The sequence below is a fragment of the Syngnathus leptorhynchus genome, chromosome 22 (assembly GCF_054491065.1).
Source record: "Syngnathus leptorhynchus isolate UIUO chromosome 22, UIUO_Slep, whole genome shotgun sequence".
In the NCBI taxonomy this organism is placed as follows: Eukaryota; Metazoa; Chordata; class Actinopteri; order Syngnathiformes; family Syngnathidae; genus Syngnathus; species Syngnathus leptorhynchus.
In genome coordinates, this window is record NC_141216.1 from 5,683,022 (window position 1) to 5,697,808 (window position 14,787).

Below are 14,787 nucleotides of genomic sequence, written 5' to 3' on the forward strand. Positions count from 1 at the left end.
AAAAGTGAATTTTTGATTAATTATGTCTTCAAGCAACTGAGGCAAATTTAAGAGGACAACTTGGCTGTTATACTCCAGATGAGTGGAAAAAAAATAAAGCTGGAATATTGAGGGTTTTTTTTTTTCCCTAAATGTTCTTTTTTAATTCCCACGTTGTCCCCATATCTTCCCCAGTGGGTATATAAATAATTCAAATTTGGGGTTTTACAGTTACAGGTCAGGTGTCCTTTCAATAGGGGTGTGTAGACTTTTTTTTTAATTTTTTTTTTACATTTATATTCACTGTAAAAGTGAATGGCAAACACCCATGTGGAACAAATAAAAGAATATTTTCTCTTAGTCACATGAAAATACTTCCAAACTCTTGAATTGTAGAATTGAGCACTCCTGGAGCACAGACTTGACTCCAAAACATTTGGTACTTTTAATATGTTCTATTTTTACAAATCAAGCTCTGCGAATGCATGTCCCATCTGACGGCACGATCTTTTTTGCGCGTGTGAAAATGTCACCAAAAATGTGACTGTGTTATCCGAAGAAAAGATTTCTGGCTAATGTTTAGACAAGAGAGAGAAGAGCAATTAGAGCGATATTTTTGCACCAAAGTTTTTCAAGCTGTAATTGTAACGAGGAACACATGTTAAAGGCGTAGCAGCGACGTAATCCAGCACCACAGAACACGGTTTTGAATTGGGATTGTGCTCGAATTAACTCGAAATGTGTCAAACTTGGATTTTGTCTCAACACGCCGACGGGTGCCGTTTAGCTCTCGCCGACGGTTTTGCTTTCGGACCTCCAGGTGGATGTCGTCCGACGCATCGCTCTGTGTGCACGTGAGCGTATTCGATTGGGTGTGTTTGAGCGGAGAGGGACCAGAACTCCCAGAGCAAGCTCGCACACAGGCACTCCAGATGAAATTGCATTATTGACTCTTACCAAGCCATTCCTAAATATATCTGTAACCTTATGCTTCTAATTCATGTGTGTGTGCGTGTGCATACCAATCCGACCCAGTCTTGTATGACCCGTTCTTTCCAAATTCCCCCGATGTTCTTTGATACCCCCCCCCCCCCCCCCTACGTCCCCTTTGTAGACCACCTCTTTTTTTAACCAATGGCAGGGTACATTACAATCTAAATTCTAAAAGGATTTCCATTAGGTTGTTTCGTTAAAAAAAAAAAAAAAAGAAAGAAAACTGAATAAAAATATGTGTTGGATTAACAGTTTGCTATTTGTCAAGACTTAATTCTGAGCATAGCCAGATCTTCAGTTGTATGAGCGTGTGCACACTTGTGCAACCAAGCGATTTTGTTCTTTTTTTTTTTTTTTTTACTTTGCATCTCTAAAATACTTTTAAAAAGTCAGTTTGTGTAGTACAGCTTTGAAGTCAATTTTTTGTTTTGTTTTGGGGTGTGTAGACTTTTTATTCAGGTAGTCGTGCATGTCATCCAAAAAGTCTGTAGTGAGCAATTGTAACATTTTCCTTCTTCCTCATATTTTGATGTAGCATTTTGTCTTCACCTTTGTCAAGGAAAGACTTTTTTTTTTTTTCTTTTCAAAGTGGCCTTTTCTGTTCATTGAATTCAACCTGCGAGTCCGTTTTTATGATTGATTCTTTGCTTTGTGTAATGAGCAGGCACTCCCAGCCAGCAGGTGATGCGTCTTGTAGGGGGGGGGGGGGGGGGGGCTTGCCGTCGAGATTGGGGATCTTAGCTGGTTGTGTGTGCGGAGAGACATTAGTTTCTGTGTGTGTGTGAGGGTGTGTTAATATGTGCGTGTGGCGAAACTCTGGTCCGCAATCTGGGAGTCAGGCTTTGAGCTGCTGTTCATAGTCTGCTGATTTATGCGCCTCGCAGGGAAATCTCTCATTTGTTGCTCTTTCATCTCATTTTTTTTTTCCCCCTCCACTTTCTCTCCTCCGTTCTCCGTCTTCTCGCTCTCCCTCTTTCTTTTGCCGTAACGTGATGCAGTGCAGCCGCTCGTCCCAGATGACACGCCGTGCTTTGCCTCCCTCCCTCCCTCCCCGCTTACTCCGACATGAATGAGTCAAGAGGAATAGTTGATGAATAATAAGATAGAGCAGAAGGGAAAATGCTATCTGAATGTTGCCGAGCAAAAGAACTCCTCTCGCTCCCCGCGAACATATTCTTTGTAAGCACTGTTCAGTCCTTTTATTGACACACTGAATGTGTTTGCACCCCCTCCACGGGCCGGCGCGTGCGCGTACGTCTCGGAGCCTTCCGCGACCGCCTTGTTTGAGTAGCCCTGTCACTTGTGCAATTCTGGGGTGTCAAAACAGATCAGAAAGGTCTGGCTTGACTCCTGCCACTAAATACAAACACACGCGCACGCACGCACGCACGCACGCAAAGACTCGTACACACACGTAGTCCGACACACACACGCTGGCTCAAGGCTCATTGCCAGGGCCCTCGGTGGTTGGAGGCTTATGAAAGGGTCGGCCTGACGAGAGGTTGCCAAGTGTACGGCAATAGGCGTAGCAGCCAAACTAACGAGAGTCAGAACCTCTGACACACACACACACACACACACTGGGACCGGACAGACTGAGTCTTTCAGTAGTGTGTGCGCGTGTGTGTGTGTGTGTGTGTGTGTGTGTGTGTGTGTGTGTGTGTGTGTGTGTAAGAGTGAGTTCCATATAGATGTGTGTTGACAGAAGCGAAAAAAGAGAACACAAAAAGCCATGCTAACCGATAAGCTAACGAGGAATGTTTAAGTGAAAAGACAACAGCTACACTAGAGGCTAATACTTATTTGATGGATTTAATATTTGCTGTGATTGCCTGATCCAGTTTAAACGTTGTATAAACGTAACATTTTTTCCCAAAAATTCTTCTTTCTACAAAAGAGCGAGAAACCTTGTGACCATCGGGACTGCTATCTTTCATTTCTCAGTTAGCTTTCACCTTCGATCTTTGCTCAGACGTGCAACACGCAGGTTTATTTTGTTTTTGTTTTTTCTTCCCCCTCCGCACACCTCTTTCTTTTTTCTTGTTTTATGTCTCAAGTAACATTCTGCACATATTTTTTACGAGTAGTTTAAAATAAATGCGAGAAAAGAGAGTTGTTATCATCCAAAAATAAGACGCTAACCTTGGCTGCTTTTCATCCTTTGACGCATTCCCGGGATTTTGCATTTAAAGCGTTTATCCTACTACTGTCTTTAAACTGACAGCGTGGCCTCATTGAACCGCGTTTAATTAAAATTGCCACTCGTCAAAAAAGAGCTGCCTTGTACCTGTGAAACCGAGGGCACTTAAGTACAATGCGCCTTGCGCTCGAAAGTTTCTCATCAACCTTTTGGGTCGTAATAAAAGGAAAAAAAATCAAATTTGAAATTGACATATTCCTATAAAGTGTAACTGAGGTAGCCTTGATTGTTTTACAGGTAAATAAAAACTCAAAAATGCTTTTATTACAATTTTTTTTTTTCAAGCGCATAGATTTATCTTTGGTCCAAATCAACCAGTAGTGCTGAACATTTTTTTTTTTCGGGGCACCAAAGTTCAATCAAAAGTCGTCGTGGGGATGACACCAAAAAATTTGCAAAGCAGTCGAACCTGGTCGACTACTTTGCCTCCTCCGCCGCCTGTGCAAGCAAACGTTCGTCAAACGTCACCGTCAAGCGTAAAGCAACAAATCAAACTGTCAGAACAGCCGAAGGAATTAAAGCGAACAGAACGTCCTAATTTTTGCCGTCTTGGTTTGTCAGCATCTGATGGGAGGATTCAACGAGACGGTATTGACACGCTTCCATCACATGGTGCCATCTGGGAGAGTGGGCCCGCACGTTCTCCACTTTAATCACAAACTATAGAGAGCAAATATAGCGTCTTTCTCAGACAGCACTTTCCGTTTATAGCAAATAACATGTATCGTAACGCGCACCGCATAATCTCGAGGTCGCTCGGGTCACGCATGCATTTATTTCCTTTGCCATGTGCATGCATGTCTGCGGTTGACGTGAGGAACAAAAGCCTGGCTGAATGAGGTTAGGGCGCGTTTGTTTAGCTCATCGTTGCGTCTCACGCGGGAGCCTCCTCCGACATATCCCGTCAGTTTACGCACGGCGTTTTCGCATTCATCATTGGCCGTTTAGGGTCGGAACGACGGGGGGAGGGGGTGAGAAACAACGGGAGGATGTAACGGTGACAGATGGAAAGGGAATGTTGGGATCGGGATAAAACAAAAGCGGAAACAGAGGGCAGGAAGAGACCAAGGGGAGGTGGGGAAAGAGAGAGAGAGAGAGAGAGAGAGAAAAAAAAGCAAGCGGACGGGAATAAGGTTTCTGTTAGCGGCTGGTCTCTCAGATGATTTTTTCCATATCAGCGGGCCAGAGGAAGCGGGCAAATATGATTTTTTTTTTTTTTCTTCTCCTCAACTCGCCAACATAAAACAGACTGAGCGGGGAGGTGACAGGAAAGAGGGGCAAAATGGGCCCAAGATAAGTACATGGAAAAAGATGGAGACGAGGGGGAAGGGTGGAGCTGCGACCCAAGAACAGCTGTGGGAAGAAGGGGCCGCCGCGCTGGAATGCTAAGCATTTCAACTCTTCGAGCGCTAATCAATATCACCGAGTGTTTGAAATCAAACGTTTTATTGACTTATTTCATCAACATGAACTTTTATGTCTTCTCCAGACATTTTAAGATGGCCGTAACTTCAAAACTGGAGTGCGTAGCTTATAACAGACCTTTTTTTTTTGCTGCTGTTGTTGTATGTCATAAAAGATGAGGTACAGACAGACCAGTGAGTCTATCATTTTCTCTTTGACACACACTTGTGTGTGTGTGTGTGTGTGCCCACACTGCCAGGGGGCCTTGTGAAACCAGCCCGAGACGTACTGTATATGAGCTGTGTTTTATTATGACTGGCTGAAAGGCCACTGATCTACTGTCGTACAAGTGTGGTTTGCAGCTTCAAGTAAAAAAAAACAGAAAAATCTCCCGAAACATTTGGACTTGGCGAAGAAAAATAGAACAGAGTGGGGAAACAAATAGATCAAGACGGGAAAGTTGTGCCAAATTCATTTGTTGTTTTATGTGGACTAAAGTCAATGGGGGCACATCTTTTTAGCAATGAATGAATCAATCAGACAAATAATTGTCATAATAAAAAAATATAGAGCACTTTAAAATCATGTTTACAAACTGCAGCGAAGAGTAAAGAGTAGATAAAACAAACCAAAGAAATAATACATTTATTTATCCCGTCGATTAATCGAATAATCCGATAGAAATCGATTAATGCATTTTTATCAAAGGTTCGTGTGTGTGTATGTGTTGTGTGAGTGTTAAGGGACCAAAACTAATTTCTTATATTTATTCTACACTTTTTTCAATTAATCGTTTTTTCTGAATCATCGATATTACTGTATAAAGCCAAAGCGCAACTGCCTGGATTCAGCGTGTGGTAGCGAAGGTTGCAAACGTTCGTTCATCCGTGCGCCTGTGCCCCGCGTGCGCGCTCGACTCTCCGACGCAAACCGTTGTCGTAATTGTCTCGGCGAGGCAATGTTTACGGGTAACGACCCAGCCCGGCGCGCTTGCTCCGTCTCCGCATCCAGCGACTAATTACCTGACTCCCTGTGGATTTGTTTCTTCCTTCCCCCCGACAACTGTTCAGGTTGTTCCGCCAAATGAGAGCGCGCTGATAAGCCCGGATACATACAAACGAGCCAAACTAAACAGAGCCCGATCGCTCGCGCCGGTCGTGCGCGCGCGGTGGATCAGTACCGCCGAATCCCTCCTTGATTTTGTCTCGGAAAGACTCGTCAAGTCCTCAACGTGTTGAACCGGCAGCGGCGGAGAAAAATATCCTTCGACAAAGATTCCAAGTAGCTTTAGAGGAAGTTTGTCTTCACATCTGTTCTCATAATTAAGCCTGCTTTCATTCTTCTCCAGAGCCAAATTTAATCAGCAATGTTCAGAACCGTGACCTCTGACCTTTTTTCCCCCCCCCTTCTGTCTCTCAGGTGCTTCCTTTATGGGTTCCTTCCTGTCCAGCAGTTTAGGTTCGCCGGCCTCCCACCCGCCTCACCCCTCGGGACCCGTTTCCTCCCCATCCTCTCCCTCGTATCGAAGCGGACCCCATTCCAACGCTTCCCCGATCTGGTTCCCTCATTCACACGAAGGTAAGACACACACACACTCGCGTGTAACCGCACACGCGTAGCATTTGCTCTCTGCTTAATCCAAGGTTTTGGTTTTGGGATTAGATGGCGATGAAGCCATTAAGTGGTTTAAAGCGACAGCGAGGCCAAACACGCGAAGCTGCGACGCTTCAGATGACGCCGCTTACAACACGCACGCACACGCTGAGCTCATCTGGCACGACAAACATGTGGGCTTTGTGTTTCGCCCCGGTTTTGGCCGCGTTTCAGTACCCTGACCCCCCAAAAAATGCCTTCTAATAGCAACTTGAACAACAACAAAAAAGCCAAGTCAATATCAACTTGAACAAAAAAAAAAAAGCCAAGTCAATATCAGACTTTTCACTACACACACACATTTTTTCTTCTTCCCCCATTGGCTTCCTTTCACCTATCATCCTTCGCCCCCTGACCCACTTTGAGGGTTTTATGAGGTCGTCCAACCTCGTTACACACACACACGTATACAATTTCCATCGCTACAGAGGAAATTACATTGACTTGCATTCATTTCCTGGGGACGGCATTTAACCGCAAACCGAGACTCGACCCTAAAACATAATGATATACTTTATGGTGGGCTTCATTTTCATTCCCAAAGACAGGTGTGTCCTCGCCGATCCCGCAAACACCTGCGCAAACGATTCACTTTGAGAGATGTATCGTAAATAAAAGATGATTATGGGTTTGTTTCAAACATCCAAACGTTGTATCTCTTTAAATGTAGGTGCCGTACCTAATGAAGAGTCCAGTGTCAACCTATTGCCCCACAAATTATTAAGAGCTCAGAGTGAAACCTTAGTGAGGCAGCCCCTCCACCCCCCCCACCCCCCACCCCCCCCGTGGGCAAACCGACCTCCAACGGCCCCCTTCCTGATCACAAAGATCTAAACGCACAGTGTCGTCTTTTGGCAGTTAACCGTTTGTGGTCAAACAATGAGTTTGACGTGGTTATCTTGACTTTTCAGTGCGGGTTTTAGGTTGGTGTCTGACAGAAATTTGACAGTTCAGGAATCATTTGACTCATTCGTCCCATAATGTGTGAAATCGAATCATAAAAAGGACAAATAATTCTCGACAGGATTCAAATAAAAACAACCCTGACTTTGGAGAAAAAAAGGAACAACTGCTACTTGGGTCGATTTGACCCAACTGTGGGTTGTTTTATCAAAACAATCCAATTTGGGGGCGGTTGTTTTATTTAAAACAACCCAGAAAGTTGGGTCGAACTGACTCAAGTAGAGTTTGGCCTTTTTTTTTGTGTGTGTTGGGGGGGACTAGTTGTTTTTCATCTAGCAGTTTTAAAATTGGAGTAAAGCTTTTGTTAAGCTCAGCTGTGCTTGTAAAAAGTGGAAACCATATTATAGTCCTGCAAGTGACCAAGACAATTTAATTGTGACGGTAAACCCTAACTAATGACTAGATTTTCAACTCAATGGATAATGACAAGAAACAGCATGGCTGACTCTTTAACACGGAGGAGAGCCGGTTTCTTTGAGGCTTTCAACTTTGTGACAAATTTGTATCAAACTGTCGGACGGCAGAAATTCAAATCGCCCTTCCAGTCGTGAAACCAGACGAGTCGTCTCATTTGTAGTTCATCTGGCAATAAATAGCAACATTTAAGCCCGGGAAACGAGCGCCAATGTCTCCTAGAGTGGCTGTCTTATAAATCAGCTTCATAGAAAGAAGCGGCGCGGCGGTGGTGGGATGGCAACCAATGGAGAGCGCGCACGTGTGTACGAGCGTTGCCTATCATCAGACCGATTTTGGGCCCGCCTTGGCTCAGCTTTTGATTTTCCAAACACGTGTGAGCACGCACGCACGCACGCACGCACACGCTCTGGCATTCACGAGCACGCCGGCACACTACAAATGATTGTTTTTAAGAATTCAAGCCGGGGAGCTCCGCCGGGCCCGCTGCCAGCTGGCCGCTGTCCAGAGAGTGGAGTGTGGAGCCGGCACAAAGAAGAGAGACCTGGCCGACACACACACACACACACACCCACACAAAAAGGCACAGTTGTATGACATATTTACACGCACACACCTGTCCTTGTTTCATGGCTCCTCTTCTTACTTTCTTTGCCGCCATCCTCTCATCTCTTCCATCTAAAAGCTGTGCACTTTCCTTTCACTCCTCCCTTCATCTTCCCTCCCAAACAACAACGCAGCCACATCTGCCTCCCGGCACGGCACGGCACGGCAGCAACACGGCATTACGGCCTTTTCATATTGACAGGCCCCCCCTCTTCTTTTACTCGCACTCCCGCTTTGTCATTTATTCCATCTCTAACCCCTTCGTCCCTTTTTTTTTTGGTCCCCCCCCCCCCTACTTTTTGCTTCAACGCTCTTTTGTTCCTCTCTTCTTCCCACCCTCCTGGATTTTATCACTCGTCATTACTCGGGGGATTGGCTTTAGATGGCTGATAGAGCCTTTTGGCTAATTGTTGCCATTTAGATTCACTGGTTGTTAACCATTCAGAGTAATCGCGCACACATACACTCACAGTGTACACGTCGGTGCATTTACATGGCCGCATGAACAAGCCCCCCCCCACCCCCACCCCAAACACAGCCACACATGCCGGAGCAGAAAAGGGGGTGTCGGCGGTTTTGCAGTGCGACCGTGGAATGCGTAGGATGAGTTTTTATGGAGTGCTGTTTACTTTGGCCACCACCATTAAACTTTTAACGGCTGCCAATTAACGGGCCAGCAAGGACACTCTGTGGGGCATGAAACCAGCTGCTGAAGAACACAGCACGGCCGCAAACGCAATTGGAGCCTTTTGGTCCCACTCGCCTGGGAGATGGGGGCCTTCTCGCATGTTGTTGTCATTTGGCCACTTTCTGATCCATCGCAATTCCACCACGCAGTTCAACGTCCTCGAAGACAGGGAACAGAGCCCAAGGACCGTTTACCTCTCGGCGACCTCCCGGGAAGCTCGCCGCGACGGTTCGCGCTATATTTGTCTCGCGTTTGGGGTGAAGAAATCTCTTTTGGAGGAAAACAAATTCCATTCGTTTAAATGCTCCAAACATTTGGCAGTAGCTGGCTGCTGTGGTTTTTGTCACCACTTTGTCCACTGTAAATAATGTCAAGTCATGTGGCATGTTAGTGCAAAAAAGTGAATGTAGCCATGTTGTTTTTGTCTGTTTTACAAAGCGGCAATTTTCTGATAGATTGTCGAAATAAATTGTATGTTTAGAGAGCTGCTGAGTGTCAATGCTCTCCCCTTCCCTTTGACAGGGTACCCCAGCTATTCAGGAAGTCTTGCCTCCCCTTTTCTTCCCATGAGTCCGCTGGATCACCATAACAACAGTCTGTATGGACAGCACCGCTTCTATGAAACTCAAAAAGGTAAGTTTTGCAGAGCACTTGATCGATTGAGCCATCGATCGGCCCGGTGACGGAAGGTTCCTTTTCTCTTCTCCCAGATCACTTCTACCTAAGAGGCCTTCCGACCCAGCCCCCTCTGCTCTCCACCAATCACAGCCTTCCCCCGCTCGTCAGATCGGCTTCCGGCCACCCGCTCGGCTCCTGCGGCCGAGAGCCTGACGGCGCGAGCAAGAGCGCCAGGGACGCGGGCGAGAAGGTTGTCGCGTCCTTATCAAAGGAGAAAGACAGATCCATCAGTAAAGAGCGCCACCAGGACAATAAAGAAAAACATCAGCTTCCTCCTCATCAAACGCCACCAAGCATCCACCACAAAGCCTACCCGCACCCCTCCCATGCTCCTCCCATGCTTCACCTCACTCTCCAAAGCAGGGAGGAGGATTCCAGACACCTTCTGGAGCGTCACAAGGAGCACAGAGACAACGACGGTCAGGGAGGGAAACATAGCAGTGCCTGTAAACTTTCCAGTGTCTCTGGTGCGGAGACTGTCCCCAGTGAAAAGGGGAGCGCGATGAGCGGCTGTAGCGGGGGCGGGGCAGGGAGAACTTCTTCTGGAGGAAGTCGACGTTGCTATAAAGAGCCCGTAAACGGGGAGATGAGGATCAGCGACTCTTCCGGCGCTTCCTCGGAATGTATACGAAGAGGTACGGCTGCTGCGGCGGCCATCTTGGCACCTCCGCACTCTGTGGCCTCCTACTCCATGCCTCCTCCACCGCCGCCACCCCCGACTCATAGCTTGCACATGGGCTCAGCAGTAGTAGGAAGCTGGCTTCACCCGCATCACCATCCGCATCCCGATTTTTACTGCCACCCGGCGCCTATTACCGTCGTACCCTCCAAAGAGACACTCTCCGGAGGGTCCAGCAGGGAGGCTAAAGTCATAGGCTCGACGTTTGTCCCTTCTGTGGGAGCGCTGGGAGATCTGGCAACCCCCGAGTGTCGCGCCGGTAAAAAGGGAGAGGACAGGAACGGAGAGGGATCTTACGAAAGTCCCTCTCAGCACCTCAGTCGCCTTAGCAGTTGCCAGAAGAAGGACAAATCCCAAACACATTTGCAGCAGCTGGGATACGGCAAGGCTGACAAGCCCCCCGACTGGAGCCAACAAACACAGCACTTCCCAAAACACAATCCCAGTTCCAGCTCTCAGCCTGAGCTGCGATCCTGCAGCCTGGAAACGGCCTCGTCCCTCCGAGACGTGGAGGTTGTGGAGGATGTTTGCCGGCCCTCGCTCCCACCAGATGCCCCGGGGACGTACCCCGGGGTCGGACATTGGTCCACGTCCAAGACTGGCTCTCCTCCTTTTAGGGACTGCGCTCAGTCGGATGGAAGGGCGGGGTCAGCCATTCAGAGGGAGGGACAAAAAGTCGCCCGCATACGGCACCAGCAGCACCGCAGCCACGGTACGGAAGAAAAGGGAAGAGATGGCCAGGTGACGACATCGTGGGGTGCTCGAAGAGATGAGCAGAGGAAAGAGTCCCGTCAAGCCTGCAGCAAGGACAACGACCAATCTACTCCGCTATCCCATCCCTCGTCGCCGAGCACAGCGGCGGGAGAGGGCAACGCCATGAAGAACTTGATGAACTACAGCTCCCAGCAGCCTTTACTGCTGCCCCAGCGGAGCCCCTTTGGGGGCTTGGGCTGCCTCAAGCAAGGCGGGGAGAGATCAGAGAAGGGGGAGAGAGGCGGAGGCAAAAACAGCGGCGTACAAGACCCACCCAAACAGTCGCTCCCTCCTCGCAGAGGCTCCTCTAACGAGGGAGAGAAGGGCGATAAAGGCGGGAGGGAGGCTGGCGAGGCGGGAGAGGGGGAGGTGAGGCAGCCTCCGGTGGGTATTGCAGTAGCGGTGGCCAGGCCCCCCCATCGCTCTCCAGACATCACCCCTGGACACAGCAGACAGGGCAGAGTGCTGCCCAGCATGAAAGGTCAGACGCTGCTCTATGTTCTTTGCATTCAAAGTCAATTCATGCTATTTTGGGCCTTTGGGCTATTTGAACAGAAATAGGAGCCGTTGGTGTCGCCTCCATTACTTGGTCCGTTTGATGTTAATTGGGGGACGCAACAGGCCGGCCAATTATAACAAGGCAGACCATTTTTTTTTCCCAAGCGCGCCAGAATCTCACAATCAAAACTGAAAGCAGCGTCTATGTCGACGTGTCATTTTGCACGATGGAGAAAGGAGATGAAAGACGTATTTTGATTGCATTCACGGGAAATATCTCTTTTTGGTTCAGTTAAGTTCCCAAGGCTTTTAAAGATGAGCCTCTGTCTCAGGAAAAGCATACTTTGTGTACTTTCCATGTCTACTCAATCTGGCCAATCAAACCAATACACACACTCCTGGTTGGCTGTTAGCATCCAATTAGCAACAACGCTACAATTTCCATTCTAAGGAAGTCACAACAAAGACATCAAAGTGTTTTAATGCTCTCGTTCATTTCTCCATTTGCAAGCATTTCGCCGCATTTGTGTTCCAGGGGTGTCCCGACCCATGTATCCACTCGGCCGCGAGGCAGAGGAGAGGAAGAGGATGACAGAGGATCAGATGGGTCTTCATCACCTGGACAGGGACAGAGACTTGATGATGAGGTACGTACTTACACCAAAGCATGAATGAACGCATGTGTTTTCTCTCGTCGCAGTCCTTTTATTCTTTGTCCACGGTTTTTGGTCGCTGTCTCTTTACACCCCCTCACTCACTCCATTTACTCCACTCAGCCTTTGATGTAGTGTTTCCGTGCCACCCCAACACACACACACACACACACAAACACTATCTCTTAGTCTGCCTTTTAGTCTGAGATGGGCCGCGATGCCTTAATGGTATGGGGACCAATACAAATGTCTCTTAAGTATCACAGCTCTATTATGGGCCTTTAATAAAAAAAAATAAAAAAGAAAAGTTGGCTGTCACTCATCCTTGATGAACATAATGGTTGTCGTGGCAATGAAGATCACAAGGACGGTAATGATCATAATAGCGATTGTGACGATATCGAATGAGCTAATGAGCTGATAATGACCAAAGTTTTTTTTTTCTGGTGTCCGGTTGAAAAGGGACAGCAAGGATCGCATCGAGTTTGCCAGGATCCACCCTTCGAGTAGTTGCCACGGTGACCTGACCTCTCACCTCTTGGTGCCCGGAGGCGCCAGCCAGTTGGGGGCAGACGCCGCCGCCGCCGCTCACGCCCATCATCACTGGATGCACAGAACAGGAAGTCCCTCTCTCTGGATGGGACATTCATATAGTGAGTGAACATTTTTCACCGATTGGCTTGGACGACGGCATGCTGAGAGGACTATTGCGCCTTTTATTCCAGGTCTGAACCACGTGGGGATGAGTGCCAGTTTCCCCCCGGGCTTACCCAGCCCTCTCCAGCCTGTGCTTGGCTCGCTCACCCAAGACCCCAACTCCTCGCTGATGGTCCTTCCTACAGAGCCCGGACCTCATCATCACCTCGGTACGTCCCGACACGCACACACAGTACATGGCAAGTTCTGGCCGCCGTCCGAACGCCAGCTCCCGTCTCCCTCCTCTCCATTTGCGCCAATGGAACTGCTGCCATTTCTCTCCCAGCGTTTTAGTATCATTGGCTAATCATAATATAATGCTCAACTAAGTCCCTCTGTCAGTGCGAGCGTGTTTTATAGCGTCGTTAATGGGAGCAGCTATTTCCATTGCCCTCAGCAGCGTGGGCCCCGGCATTATGCAAAAGCGTTTCAACTGACGTTCGTCTCTCGTGACAAGCTAAGTTGTGTCGTCATGTCTGGACCGACATAAGACGTTGATCAGCGTTAAGGGTTCTGGTTTACATCTTCGGGAAGTAAGATCGCGTGTGTGTGTGTGTGTGCGTGCGAGTGTGTCTGAATCTTTCTTTGCAAACAGGCTGTGAAATTTAATTATCTCCCGCCTCCCTCGCTCCGCTCCGTGGGAGTTCCTGCGGAGAAGGGAAGTGCATCCACTGAACCCTTCCCCTGGGAAACATTAGCCCACTCAGGCTAATCTCGCAGAACAAAGGTTCCCAGTGACAAAGCAGCCAAGGAGGCATATGTGTGTGACCATGTGTGTGTGTGATGAGGACAGGGCGGGGCTGAACGGAATAACACCCGATTTTGAATAGTTAAGGGGGACGGGTTGCGGCGGTTTTGGGAAGATGGCCTCAGCCAAGCATCCACAAAGAGCACCTTTGTGACACACTTGTCTTTGAAGCCGCTCCACACACACATATGGCTGGCTTTTTCTTCACAAAGCAACTACGTCGGGCTTTAAAGTCAATATCTCCAGAACCGCTTTCTTGTCCGTCCCCCGCAGACGTTTTAGAGCAATCGGGTCTGTGGCCTTCTGTCTACGGAGCCCGCGGGGCTCCTCCTCACCTTCAGCATCACCCCGTCTACTCCCGCTCCTCATTCCTACGGCAACAGGAACTCTACGCGCTGCAACAGCATCGGGCCATGGAGCATTTTCAGCGCCATTCCTTGGGACAGGTACCACATGTCGGACCGGCTTGGCCCGCATGTATACTTTTATCTCCTCTCACGGGAGAAAACGTTTTTTTTTTTTCCCCCGTGTTCGTAGCGAAAACACGACGAGCAAGCCGCTCCGTCGGAAGACTCGAGAACCTCGTCATCCTCTTCTACCACGTCCTCCCATATGACCAAACCTTTCTCGCACACGCCTCCCCCGCCAAAGACGTCGGCGCCGTCGCCGGGGTTGTGTCCCAGCAGCCGTCAGTCGCCGTGCTACCACTCCCCCTCGAGGCGAAGCCACCCGCCCAATCCCCTGACCCCCGCCCCCAGCCCGGCTGCGGCGGCTCCCCGCTCGCCGGCACTCAGCCCCGCGCCGTCGCTCTTACCCAAAGGCTTGGAGAGGACCAGCGACAGAGGAGAGGGGCAGCCACCTCAGGACTACCCGCAATCCCTCGAGCCTGGTGAGTGGGAATGTTAATGATTAATTGATAAATGCTGAGAGCTTTGGTGAGAGAAAAAAATGGAGGCTGCATCTAAGTGAATATATAAGTGAATATTTAACAGCGGTGGGAAATAAGCAGAAGTTCACATAGAGTGTTTCGTTACTATACGGAAAGTCCCTATAATGTGAATTGTCTTCTGAATTTGACGTTCCACGCAGATTGTTATGAATATAAATAAATAATGCAAAAAAAAAAAAATCCATTATATCAAATAAAATCAAGCTCTAGAATTGGTAGTTGATCCTGGGCTT

The 14,787-nt window shown here is 48.4% G+C and overlaps 1 protein-coding gene across 10 annotated transcripts in view; it reads left to right on the top strand.

The window, feature by feature from the left end:
• The window catches only part of bahcc1b (BAH domain and coiled-coil containing 1b), a 71,204-nt gene that overhangs the window by 40,766 nt on the left and 15,651 nt on the right, over positions 1 to 14,787 (top strand). For 8 of the 10 annotated variants that reach the window (XM_085903855.1, XM_085903857.1, XM_085903856.1 and 5 more), the window contains 8 exons: positions 5,996 to 6,154; positions 9,423 to 9,533; positions 9,611 to 11,491; positions 12,044 to 12,155; positions 12,624 to 12,814; positions 12,887 to 13,027; positions 13,879 to 14,051; positions 14,143 to 14,494. In XM_085903855.1, coding sequence (XP_085759981.1) covers positions 5,996 to 6,154; positions 9,423 to 9,533; positions 9,611 to 11,491; positions 12,044 to 12,155; positions 12,624 to 12,814; positions 12,887 to 13,027; positions 13,879 to 14,051; positions 14,143 to 14,494 — 3,120 coding nt within the window. Of the gene's footprint in view, positions 1 to 1,741; positions 3,761 to 5,995; positions 6,155 to 9,422; positions 9,534 to 9,610; positions 11,492 to 12,043; positions 12,156 to 12,623; positions 12,815 to 12,886; positions 13,028 to 13,878; positions 14,052 to 14,142; positions 14,495 to 14,787 lie in introns of those variants that run through there. The other 2 variants (XM_085903853.1, XM_085903854.1) reach the window with 1 other exon arrangement.